We start from the raw sequence: 13,173 nt of genomic DNA on the forward strand, positions 1-13,173 counted from the left end.
TCCATGCGAATAGATTAAATAATGTTATTAAGTCCACACAGTATTCAAGAAATATCTTAAATTGATTTATTGTTTGGTACCCAAGTACTTTTATTTTCGATCAACCACTCTGAGTATTGAGCAACCGTGCTGTATTCGGTTTTAAAATGCTTTGGCCCTAGGTTCATAGTTAACTACAACATATGATTTCAACCCGTCAGTTTTCAATAATGATCAATGGGTTTCCTTCTACACAAAAAATAAATAAACAAACATCTTAAAAACAAATAAATGTATGTATTTTCTTATAATGTGATACAATCATGCCTGACATTACCTCATAGAAATTGAAATAATGTCTGGAACGGAGCTGTGAAGTTTTCGCTTCAAATCAAGCTCTTCCTTAAGTTGCAGATAGTAGTTGTACACACAGAATGTCATGTATGCTCGGATACCTAAAACACATTTCATTGCGAGTAAATGAGAACTCAACACAAATGTTATACTTACTGTAAACGTGCTTCACATCGGGTAGAAGATGTAGGCAAGAATAATTTGGTATTTGGTTTTTAAAGCAATGTGAAAAGTCACACGACTAATATAATAAAATCACCAATTACCATTATTTACAAAAATTGACTTAAATTGCTTCATTATCACAATAAAATTAACGAATTCCCCTAAACATGAGTGGCAAAGTAAATGATAATTTGTAATAGGCTATGTAGGAATTAGAAACCTATCTTTTGTTATTTTCGTTATCAACATTTAATCTTAAGAGTCCCTCTTCAAAACCGAAGTCGTCCAAGGGGCATGGGCTAAGAGAGTTCAAGTAGCCTACAAAAATTAATCCTTTATACCAACCGTAATAAGTAAACATTTTTTAGGAAAAATCCATCTCATTTTGCAAAATACAATATCCTACTTTAGCATAATATTTAATCCTTATACATACCGATGAATATGAGAAGAACTACTGCAGCGAATACTTGGACAGTAGTTGATACAGAAGGGAAGCTGACGGCAAGTAGCACATCCCCCACCACATCAGATAATATCAGTACCACCCCTACTCCTGCGCTCAGCAGAACTAGACCAACGGTCTTCTGTAAAAAATATCAAAAGGGTTAGACTGTGGAATAAAACAAAAAAATCATATTTACTTTTCTGACTAAATATATATATATATATATATAAATTGCAAAAAAAAAATGCATTTAGACTACCGTTGCGTGGATTGTAATCTTATCGTTAGGTCTTATTGTTTAGGTGCAGTGGTAGAACATTATGGCTATAGTAGATGTGCTATATTTTCTCCTTTTGTAAACTCAAAACCAAGTATAACTGCAATAAGCATTTTATACTTATACGCCAACCCCGTACGAAGGATGGGTACTCTGCTAGTGATACAATATAGACATATGTTATGTAACGTGTTTATATAGAAATATGATCCCACAAATATTTTTTATTGAGTAGAACCTTTAAAAATTTTAATCAGGCCAGAAATCAAATTATACAGTTAAGTAGCAATATAAAAACACGTTAAAGATCTACAACTATGCATTATCTATATTATAAAGTTGACTCATAACTCTAGTTTTAGAGTAATCAAATATTTTTCAAAACTTTAAAGAATTTTTATAAAAGAACTACTCACATACTTGATTCCGTAAACCAGTACTGCTCCTTCAAGAAGTTGAACAATTGTGAATGTAAAATCCAGCCATAACGCAGTTTTGTAGACACCTAGAATATACACATCAGTAGTGACAATAGGGCAAAGAGTCGTCACTTGGGGCGTTTTTCCCCATAAGAATAACATGGGGATCATTTTTTAGCCACTTTTTCAAAAATCCTGATCTTTTCCTGTACACCCCTATATAAATGTTCAATACCATTGTACAACTTCATTACTATTTTAAATCCACATCCATTCACATGTATGTTCTCAAAATCATCAACTTGACAGTGCGAGGTTTGTACGCGAACTCAGGCGCGCTACTGGCTCACGGCGCACTCCCTTGGACATCCTTAGTGGAAATCCATGAGTTCTGGCTACTTGGGAATCCAAGCCATTTGACATACAACGAATCACCCTTTCTCCTAATTACCTTCTCTACCAAATACATGTCTTTATACTTGGTCTTTAACAACTCCTCTGTATAGAATCCTCCCCTGATTATATTGCCATTTTCATCTTTCAAGATATAAGTCACAGGCTTTGTATTCTTAACTTCTGCTATTGTAAATAGCTCCCCTGTCCAATTTGGGGTATATCCTTTACTAAAAACATGTTTATACTTGGAAATCCTTACGCTATCACCTACCTTATATCTTGGCTTTTTAACTTGCACTACTTTAGAAGTCAACCTCTCATGCACATATTTACTATTCTTAATATTCATTTTTTTAGGCTTCATTCCTATAGATCTATGCACTTTATTATTATATTTTCTAATTAACTTTGGAAGTAAATCCAACCATTTATAACTCCCCTGAGCACTAAATTCCCTATATAGCCAATTCTTTAAAGTTCTCTGGAACCTCTCCACAATTGCAGCCTTAGTTGTAGAAAATGTGTGATAGTGATTAATATTTAAGTTTTTCATTAGTTTGCTAAAATATTGATTAAAAAATTCTTTTCCATTGTCAGATTGAATGTTTTTAACCCCCTTTGGTAGAATGGTTTTAATGGCTTCTGTAACCACTAACCCTCTCTTATTCTTTAGTGAAGCAGCATACACTTTTTTAGAAAATGTATCTATTAAAGTTAAAATATATTTATTGCCAGAATTTTCTCTAGCATAGTTTTGCATATCAATTAAATCTATTTGTACGGTTTCGTTTATACCCAATACTTTAAAAGACCTTCTAATGAAATTCTTTCTTTCAGGCTTATGAAGTTCGTATGCAATTTCATTCATTTTTTATAACATCATCCTTTCCTGTAACTCTAAATACATCACCATTAGCCCCAATCAATAGATTATCTTCCATTCTTTTAAATACATAGTTGTCTGGTATATATGGTCTATTATCTATATACTTAAATCCACTTAAAGATGTGGGGTCAGCAACTAATAAATCAGGATTATATTCCATCAAATTAAATTTTTTTTCTCCATATACAAATTTTGATCCATCGTAATGCATAGATTGTGACATTAGACAAATATCATCCGAATGTTCCCCTTCTGGTAGATTTCTTATGAATTGATTTTTGGCATCCCAACAATGTAGTTTTTTATTATAAGTTATAGTCTGTTCTTTTGTAACACAGTCAGTGTCATCAATGGCTGGTTTAACACGTACTAACCTTTTATTATTAAAATTCCAATAGCCTACTTCCATTTTTGGAACTTGTGAAACATTCACAGCATCTTTACTATCTGTCCCGTCTATCAAATTGCTAAGTTTCTGTTTCTTAGCATTCCAAACACCATTCTCTGATTCTAAAAATTCATAATTATTATCATCTTGTACAAATTTACCATATTCTTTTCGTATTAAAGTCTGTTGTAAAGTGGGCACATCATTTAAACTTTCACCCTTTTCTACATTAGTAATTTTCTGTTTCTTAGCATTCCAAACACCATTCTCTGATTCTAAAATTTCATAATTTTTATTGTCTTGTACAAATGTACCACCATCTGTTCGTATTAAAGTCTGTTGTAAAGTGGGCACATCATCTAAACTTTTACCCTTTTCCACATTAGTAATTTTCTGTTTTTTAGCATTCCACTTTTTAGTCTTGGATTCTAAAAACTCATATTTAGTTTTACCTTGTAAAAAGACATCACCTTTTCTAGTTAATGTCTGTCCTAAAGTTGATACATCATCTACAAACTCCCCATCTTTAACATTACCAATTTTACGGTTTAAACAATTCCAACTATCATCTTGTAAATTTAAAGTAGGTTCACTACTAGCCCTGGGTTCTGCAGGCTTATTATATGGATTATATAAACGATAAAATTTATCTATAAACATATTTTTATTTAATAAATAATTTCACTTTCTCTCAATTCCTCAATAATGGAATCTATTTCATTATCCACTCCTGAGTTACCGGCTTGGCGACTTAGCCAAAGAAGTCTTAACCTATCTACAAGCTCATTAGGATCATCCCAATAAATATAGTCTATTTTATTACCAGTCACTTGTCTTAAACCTTCACCAACAGATTTAAATAGAGGTTTAATTATATTAAGATATTTAGTATGTCTATTACTTGAAATTGGTGCACCATCTTTGTAACTCTTTAAATGTCCATTTGTAGCTTCCAAAATCTCTTTATAATTTTGCAAATCAGCCTGAGTATAGTTCTCAGGTTCTTTTAACGTTAACAATTCCCATAAACCTTTTGTCCCCTTGTAGGTTTTATTTGCAACTGTAACATCATCATTGGCAATATCAACTTCCTTATTTCCAATAAAAAATTTATTTGCTTCTCGTCTAATACCATATGTAGTGTCTGTCATACTACTTTTACTGAGGTAATTTCCTAAATAGTCTGATGCTAAAAGACCAAAATCTAATTTCTGTGGGGTGGATGGTTGAAATCTTGGTATCATTGATATTCTAGATGGAGTCATTGGGAGTATCTCCATTCGAGGCCTCTCTGATGTGATTTTCTTTAATTCTTGTAATGGCTCTATTAAAGGTTGGAATGTTTGGAACCTCTCTTCAGCCTCTAGAAACTTGCCACGTTTTAAAGCTCTATATTTCTCTCGTATTTGATTTGCAGAGTCAACCAATTCTTGTTGAATGTTTTTCATCTTTTATTTACATTTTATTTATCTCATTTGACAAAGGATTGTACTCAAACACTTTATCATGTATTATCAAACAATATGCAGATGTATTTGCTGGTACATTTTCTGCAGTTTCAATCTCTAATTTAATATCAACAATTCCTTCCTTCACTGTTTCATTCTGTCTAGAACAGTCTATTACAATTAGTGGATATTTCTTCATAAACTCAGCCCTACTAATCATAGGATCTGGGATAGTATTATAGTAAGTCTCTCTAAACCTCATAAACATCTCATAAGCTTTAGAGACATCTCCATTTTCAAAGTCGAGATTTAAATCACTATAAGGATAATATTCAGAGTTTAAAAATACTTTGAGATTTTTTAATTTACAGTGATCAAATTCATCAGTTCTTTTTCGTGCACTATTATCCCTAGCTGTTTGGAAACCAAATATAATATACCTAGGCTTCTCCAAACTTGAAGACGTCTTTACTGACCATGTATGTCTTGTGGTATTGGGATATGATGGAAGTTCATGCAGCTCTAAGCTTCTAAATGCAATTTGCAAATTTTTATTTTGCAATAACATCTTTTGTAATTGTAACTTCTCTCCATCTGATGGTATCACATGTGGCATCACCCATTGAATTGAGTTAAGTGTAATTTTAGGAATCAAATCAGCAGTGCCACTGGCTGGAGCACTAGCGGTTGTTAATATACAATTCAAATCATTTTTGGATCTTTTCAACACCAATTCTTGTTTGACATTTACTAATACCTTATTAAAATCCTCGAATACACCCATTAACAGCTCTAATGGCAAACATGTACTAAACTTGCCACCTTTATGGAACTCTTTTAAATTCGTGTCAGAATCAAATGCTACATTTGTTAATTTAGTTGTTTTATTGTAAGAGCTCAATATTTTCATAAGACTAGAAATTCCTGGGTTTCTTACAATGTCTATTTCCTTACCTGCAACTTCGTATCTAATTTCATCAAATAAGAACGCAAATGCATTATTTATAAAATGACCTTTATCATGATTTTCAATTTCTCCCTTAATATACAAGTAGATATAATACCAGAATATGACCCCACTTTCGGCGTTTTAGAGGCACTTTTAGGGCACTTTTTATAGGGGAAAAATGAGAAAAAAATGGAAGAGCTTTTTTTGGCCACTTTTTTTAAAGACCCAGCTCTCGACCTATACACCCCTATATAAATTTTCAACTTTTGTTAATACTAAAAATCACGTCTGGAAATGGTGAGCTTTTTTTGGCCACTTTTTTAAAGACCCGGATCTCGTCCAATACAAGCCCATACAAATGTTCAAACTCCATTAAAATTTCAAATCCACATCCATTCCCATGTATATTTTCAAAATCATATGAGGTTTGTGTGTTCGGCTCATGACGTGCTCCCTTGGACATCCTTAGTGGAAATCCATGAGTTCTGGCTACTTGGGAACCCAAGCCATTTGACATACAACGAATCACCCTTTCTCCTAATTACCTTCTCTACCAAATACATGTCCTTATACTTGGTCTTTAACAACTCCTCTGTATAGAAGCCTCCCCTGATTATATTGCCATTTTCATCTTTCAAGATATAAGTCACAGGCTTTGTATTCTTAACTTCTGCTATTGTAAATAGTTCCCCTGTCCAATTTGGAGTATAACCTTTACTAAAAACATGTTTATACTTGGAAATCCTTACGCTATCACCTACCTTATATCTTGGCTTTTTAACTTGCACTACTTTAGAAGTCAACCTCTCATGCACATATTTACTATTCTTAACATTCACTTGGTTAGGCTTCATTCCTATAGATCTATGCACTTTATTATTATATTTTCGAATTAACTTTGGAAGTAAATCCAACCATTTATAACTCCCCTGAGCACTAAATTCTCTATATAACCAATTCTTTAAAGTTCTCTGAAACCTCTCCACAATTGCAGCCTTAGTTGTAGAAAATGTGTGATAGTGATTAATATTTAATTTTTTCATTAGTTTGCTAAAATATTGATTAAAAAATTCTTTTCCATTGTCAGATTGAATGTTTTTAACCCCCTTTGGTAGAATGGTTTTAATGGCTTCTGTAACCACTAACCCTGTCTTATTCTTTAGTGGAGCAGCATAAGCTTTTTTAGAAAATGTATCTATTAAAGTTAAAATATATTTATTGCCAGAATTTTCTCTAGCATAGTTTTGCATATCAACTAAATCTATTTGTATGGTTTCGTTTATACCCAATACTTTAAAAGACCTTCTAATGAAATTCTTTCTTGCAGGCTTATGAAGCTCGTATGCAATTTCATTCATTTTTTATAACATCATCCTTTCCTGTAACTCTAAATACATCACCATTAGCCCCAATCAATAGATTATCTTCCATTCTTTTAAATACATAGTTTTCTGGTATATATGGTCTATTATCTATATACTTAAATCCACTCAAAGATGTGGGGTCAGCAACTAATAAATCAGGATTATATTCCATCAAATTAAAATTTTTTTCTCCATATACAAATTTTGATCCATCGTAATGCATAGATTGTGACATTAGACAAATATCATCCAAATGTTCCCCCTCTGGTAGATTTCTTATAAATTGTTTTTTGGCATCCCAACATTTTTCTTTTTTATCAAAAGTTATAGTCTGTTCTTTTATAACACAGTCAGTGTCATCAATGGCAGGTTTAACACGTACTAACCTTTTACTATTAAAACTCCAATAGCCTGCTTCCATTTTTGGAACTTGTGAAACATTCACAGCATCTTTACTATCTGTACCTTCCATCAAATTACTAATTTTCTGTTTCTTTGCATTCCAAACACCATTCTCTGATTCTAAAAATTCATAATTATTATCGTCTTGTACAAATTTACCATCTTCTTTTCGTATTAAAGTCTGTTGTAAAGTGGGCACATCATCTAAACTTTCACCCTTTTCTACATTAGTAATTTTCCGTTTCTTAGCATTCCAAATACCATTCTCTGATTCTAAAAATTCATAATTATTATTGTCTTGTACAAATGTACCACCATCTGTTCGTATTAAAGTCTGTTGTAAAGTGGGCACATCATCTAAACTTTCACCCTTTTCCACATTAGTAATTTTCTGTTTTTTAGCATTCCAATTTTTATTCTTAGATTCTAAAAACTCATATTTAGTTCTACCTTGTAAGAAGACATCACCTTTTCTAGTTAATGTCTGTCCCAAAGTTGATACATCATCTACAAACTCCCCATCTTTAACGTTACCAATTTTACGGTTTAAACCATTCCAACTATCGTCTTGTAAATTTAAAGTAGGTTTACTACTAGCCCTGGGTTCTGCAGGCTTATTATATGGATTATATAAACGATAAAATGTATCTATAAACATATTTTTATTTAGTAAATAATTCCACTTTCTCTCAATTCCTCAATAATTGAATCTATTTCATTATCCACTCCTGAGTTACCGGCTTGGCGACTTAGCCAAAGAAGTCTTAACCTATCTACAAGCTCATTAGGATCATCCCAATAAATATAGTCTATTTTATTACCAGTCACTTGTCTCAAACCTTCACCAACAGACTTAAATAGAGGTTTAATTATATTAAGATATTTAGTATGTCTATTACTTGAAATTGGTGCACCATCTTTGTAACTCTTTAAATGTCCATTTGTAGCTTCCAAAATTTCTTTATAATTTTGCAAATCAGCCGGAGTATAATCCTCAGGTTCTTTTAAAGTTAACAATTGCCACAAACCTTTTGTCCCCTTGTAGGTTTTATTTGCAATTGTAACATCATCATTGGCAATGTCAACTTCCTTATTTCCAATAAAAAATTTATTTGCTTCTCGTCTAATACCATATGTAGTGTCTGTCATACTACTTTTACTGAGGTAATTTCCTAAATAGTCTGATGCTAAAAGACCAAAATCTAATTTCTGTGGGGTGGATTGCTGTAATGGTTGTAATCTTGGTATTATTGGTATTCTAGATGGAGTCATTGGGAGAATCTCCATTCGAGGCCTCTCTGTTTTGGCGATTTTTTTTAATTCTTGTAATGGCTCTATTAAAGGTTGGAATGTTTGAAACCTCTCTTCAGCCTCTAGAAACTTGCCACGTTTTAAAGCTCTATATTTCTCTCGTATTTGATTTGCAGAGTCAACCAATTCTTGTTGAATGTTTTTCATCTTTTATTTACATTTTATTTATCTCATTTGACAAAGGATTGTACTCAAACACTTTATCATGTATTATTAAACAATATGCAGATGTATTTGCTGGTACATTTTCTGCAGTTTCAATCTCTAATTTAATATCAACAATTCCTTCCTTCACTGTTTCGTTCTGTCTAGAACAGTCTATTACAATTAGTGGATATTTCTTCATAAACTCAGCCCTACTAATCATAGGATCTGGGATAGTATTATAGTAAGTCTCTCTAAACCTCATAAACATCTCATAAGCTTTAGAGACATCTCCATTTTCAAAGTCGAGATTTAAATCACTATAAGGATAATATTCAGAGTTTAGAAATACTTTGAGATTTTTTAACTTACAGTGATCAAATTCATCAGTTCTTTTTCGTGCACTATTATCCCTAGCTGTTTGGAAACCAAATATAATATACCTAGGCTTCTCCAAACTTGAAGATGTCTTTACTGACCATGTATGTCTTGTAGTATTGGGATATGATGGAAGTTCATGCAACTCTAAGCTTCTAAATGCAATTTGCAAATTTTTATTTTGCAATAACATCTTTTGTAATTGTAACTTCTCCCCATCTGATGGTATTACATGTGGCATCACCCATTGAATTGAGTTAAGTATAATTTTGGGAATTGCATCAGCAGTACCACTGGCTGGAGCACTAGTGGTTGTTAATATACAATTCAAATCATTTTTGGATCTTTTCAACACCAATTCTTGTTTGACATTTACTAATACCTTATTAAAATCCTCAAATACACCCATTAACAGTTCTAATGGCAAACAAGTACTAAACTTGCCACTTTTATGGAACTCTTTTAAATTCGTGTCAGAATCAAATGCCACATTTGACAATTTAGTTGTTTTATTGTAAGAGCTCAATATTTTCATAAGACTAGAAATTCCTGGGTTTCTTACAATGTCTATTTCTTTACCTGCGACTTCATATCTAATTTCATCAAATAAGAATGCAAATGCATTATTTATAAAATGACCTTTATCATGATTTTCAATTTCTCCCTTAATATACAGATAACTCCTACATGGGAGAGTTAGCAAATCTTGATTATTAATACATATTCGAATTTCATCAGAATTATTTATTGCTAAAGTGTTATGGGGAACATAGGAGTGATTTGTAATTTTAACCACACTATCGTCGAATTGGTATTTCCCTGTAACGTCTAGAAAATCTTCCATTTTTATTAATAGAAAATTTTAACTTTAGTCCTATTGATCGTAGGAACCTAGCATTTTGTATACTTATAGATAAATTCTTATAAATTCTCATATCTTTTTTATATGACAAGTAATTGTAGTTTCTTCTCCATTAAAGTCAATTGCCTTGTCATGCTGATCGGCAAATGTAATACTGACAACATCTAAACTTCTCTTATTTACAGGAAAATATATAATAATTCTTGGAACTTCAATAATTTTGTAGCCAGGAGGAGCTTCTGGATAAAAGCTATGTATGGTGTGTGATTTGTTTCCATTTAAATAGGACCCGTTTGCAATATTACATTTTACTCTAATCACATTTACATTATTAATGTTTATTTTATTTGTAGATTCAAACTGTACACCAGGAGTAGAAACACCTTTAAATCCCAATAAAACAGACCCTAAACATGGTTTTGTAAAATCAAACACGTGGCTAGAAAGTAATGTCGCTTTCATAGTTTTATTATTAGCTGTAAGGAAAAAGTCTGGGATTTGCTTTTGAATTTCCTTTGCAAGCTCAACCACCTCATATGTTCCTTCAGAAATTTCTATTGTAACTGGAGCTTTGTGGTCATAATAGAAAACATCATCACCTTCTCCAATGGTTAATTTGTTGCCTTTAAGTTTATTTAATTTTGGAATAAGCCCTTTGAATAAAAGTTTGACTTTAGTATTAATTAATGCTTCTCCATTTTTATGTATTATAACTTTAAGTTTACCATCTAATAACTGGTTTAAATCATCAACTAAGATCTCTCCCTTTGGTAATGTTTTTTTCTCTACTTTGTAATATGTTAAAGTATTTAGAGGTTTTTTCACATTAAATATAGAATTATAACTTTGAAAATCAACTAATCCAATTACATAATCATCATTTAATTCTATGGGAGGAAAGAACACTGACTTTAGCTCTGGCTCTGTACCCGAAAATGTTATTGTAAATGAATCCATTTTTATAAACAAAAATTTTTTATGAATGATAAACATAAAATTCCACAAATAGAACTATTTAAATCTTGTATTTGATCGGTTGTATAGAATATTTTATGTCCCTCAAAATATTTAATTACTTCTTTTGGAGGTTGGATTCCAAATGGGTCAAAATAAATTACAATATCTTTATTTTTACGATATGCTGTCCAATGTGTGCCAGATGAACTGTCTAAATTAACTATTCCGCACTCTTTTACTTTTGGTGTTAGATTTTTTAGCTCGTTTTTTAGGTACACCCCCCGGAAGTGAGGCACGTCTTTTGCGGCCTCTAACAGCTGGTAGTTGTCCATCTTTTTTATTAAATTTTAATCCCATTCCCATTTTTGCTTTTGCCTTCATCAAATTTGTCACCGCATAAGCTGCAGCTCTTTCAGCAAGATTTGCGTCATTCGCCGTTACTCTAGTCCAAGCTAAGTCTGCTAATCTCATGTCTGCTTTGTTCCGAGCAGCGGTATCGGGATTATTCATGTAGAATATGTCATGCTCTTTACAATAAGAGTCTAACTTATTTTTTGGAGGTACATTTTTGGCTAGATTTTGACGTATATTCGTTCCAGGTCCACAGTACCGATATGATGGTATGTGAAGTGGAAATGGAAGATTATTTATAAGAGTATTCAATAGCCCTCGACCCCTGTAAGGCTTTAAGAATAAACCTTTGCCTTTTTTACATGTTTTCTTATTATCATTTTTCACCATTTTTATTATATAAAAAATGTCTTTTATTCAACAAAAACATAAATTTAAAATAGTACATACTAAGGAAAATATACCAAAGAAGTTGGGTCTATTTCCTACCAATATTCGATGTGTTATTTGTGGTCCAAGTGGAAGTGGGAAGACGGTTGTAATTTACAATTTAATTGTAAGAAAGGAAGGATTAAAATTTACAAACTTATATTTAATATCTAAATCTTTAGAACAAGAAAAATATAAAAAAATAATTGAAATATTTAGTTTGTGTGACGAAGTGAAATTACACACGTGTACTGACTGTGAAATCACACCAAATGATGTAAAATCACAGTCAGTTGTTGTATTTGATGACATAAATAGTCAAAATATTACACAATTTTTTTCAATGGGTCGACATAAAAATATTAACTGTTTTTACTTGTGTCAATCTTACAGCAAAGTACACAAACATTTACGTGATAATGTAAATTTCCTAATATTATTTAAACAAGATGATTTAAATTTAAAACATGTATATAACAATCATGTTGGTAATGACTTTTCATTTAACCAATTTAGAAATCTCTGCCACCAATGCTGGGATAAAACTAAATATGGCTTTTTTGTAATAGACAAAGAAAGGTCAAAGAATAATGGCAAATATAGATTTATGTTTGATCAATTTTATAGTGACCAAGCGCAAGCGTATTGATGCCATCTTCTAGAATAAACCTCTTGTCATCGTCAAATGATAGTACTTTCTTGTTCATGGTTAAGGTTTGAAGATGATGATTTGTAGATTTAATTCTTGTCACATTCTCATAGTAATCTTGCCCAGTTGCAAGACAGTTCAAATAATGTTGATGTCTAAGGAGATGTTTAACTGTAGCACCATCAGCTCCTTTAGCTTTCTTCACCTCTAAAGCTTGCTTGTCTTCTTCATATAACCATTTTAGAGGAATATAAGAATATAACTTTGGTCTTAAACCACAATATTCATACATAATATGACCATCTAATTCGTCTTTGAACTTGCCTGTGACTTTTTTATTTTTATCAGAGTATAAGAAATGGTCTTTACTATATCCAGAGGTATCAAAATAGTGCAAGTCACTTTCTATTTCCTTGTAAAAGTCCTCTGTAACTATAGAATACATTAAAGAATCTGTATCAGTCATAAGAAATCTTTTGTTCTTAAATTTTGACATATAATTATAGTGGAAATCATACATTATTACTTTACTAATATCCAAAATGGTCATTCCCAAATATATCGGCTTATTAAACTTTACAACTAATTTCTTTAAATGTATAGCATGTAAATTGTTA

General features: G+C 31.7%; 1 protein-coding gene across 1 annotated transcript in view; it reads right to left on the reverse strand.

The window, feature by feature from the left end:
- Positions 1-260: 260 nt before the first annotated feature.
- LOC128999272 (uncharacterized) overlaps positions 261-13,173 on the reverse strand; it is a 30,498-nt gene continuing 17,585 nt past the window's right edge. The window contains exons 4-6 of the mRNA XM_054425671.1: positions 1,640-1,728; positions 935-1,085; positions 261-434 (exon numbers count right to left, since the gene is read on the reverse strand). Of these exons, the coding sequence (XP_054281646.1) occupies positions 313-434; positions 935-1,085; positions 1,640-1,728 (362 nt within the window). The 3' untranslated portion in view covers positions 261-312. The remainder of the gene's footprint in view (positions 435-934; positions 1,086-1,639; positions 1,729-13,173) is intronic.

This window comes from Macrosteles quadrilineatus, unplaced genomic scaffold, assembly GCF_028750875.1.
Source record: "Macrosteles quadrilineatus isolate MER2022 unplaced genomic scaffold, UCM_ALF_1.0 Scaffold_8__2_contigs__length_117827958, whole genome shotgun sequence".
NCBI lineage: Eukaryota > Metazoa > Arthropoda > Insecta > Hemiptera > Cicadellidae > Macrosteles > Macrosteles quadrilineatus.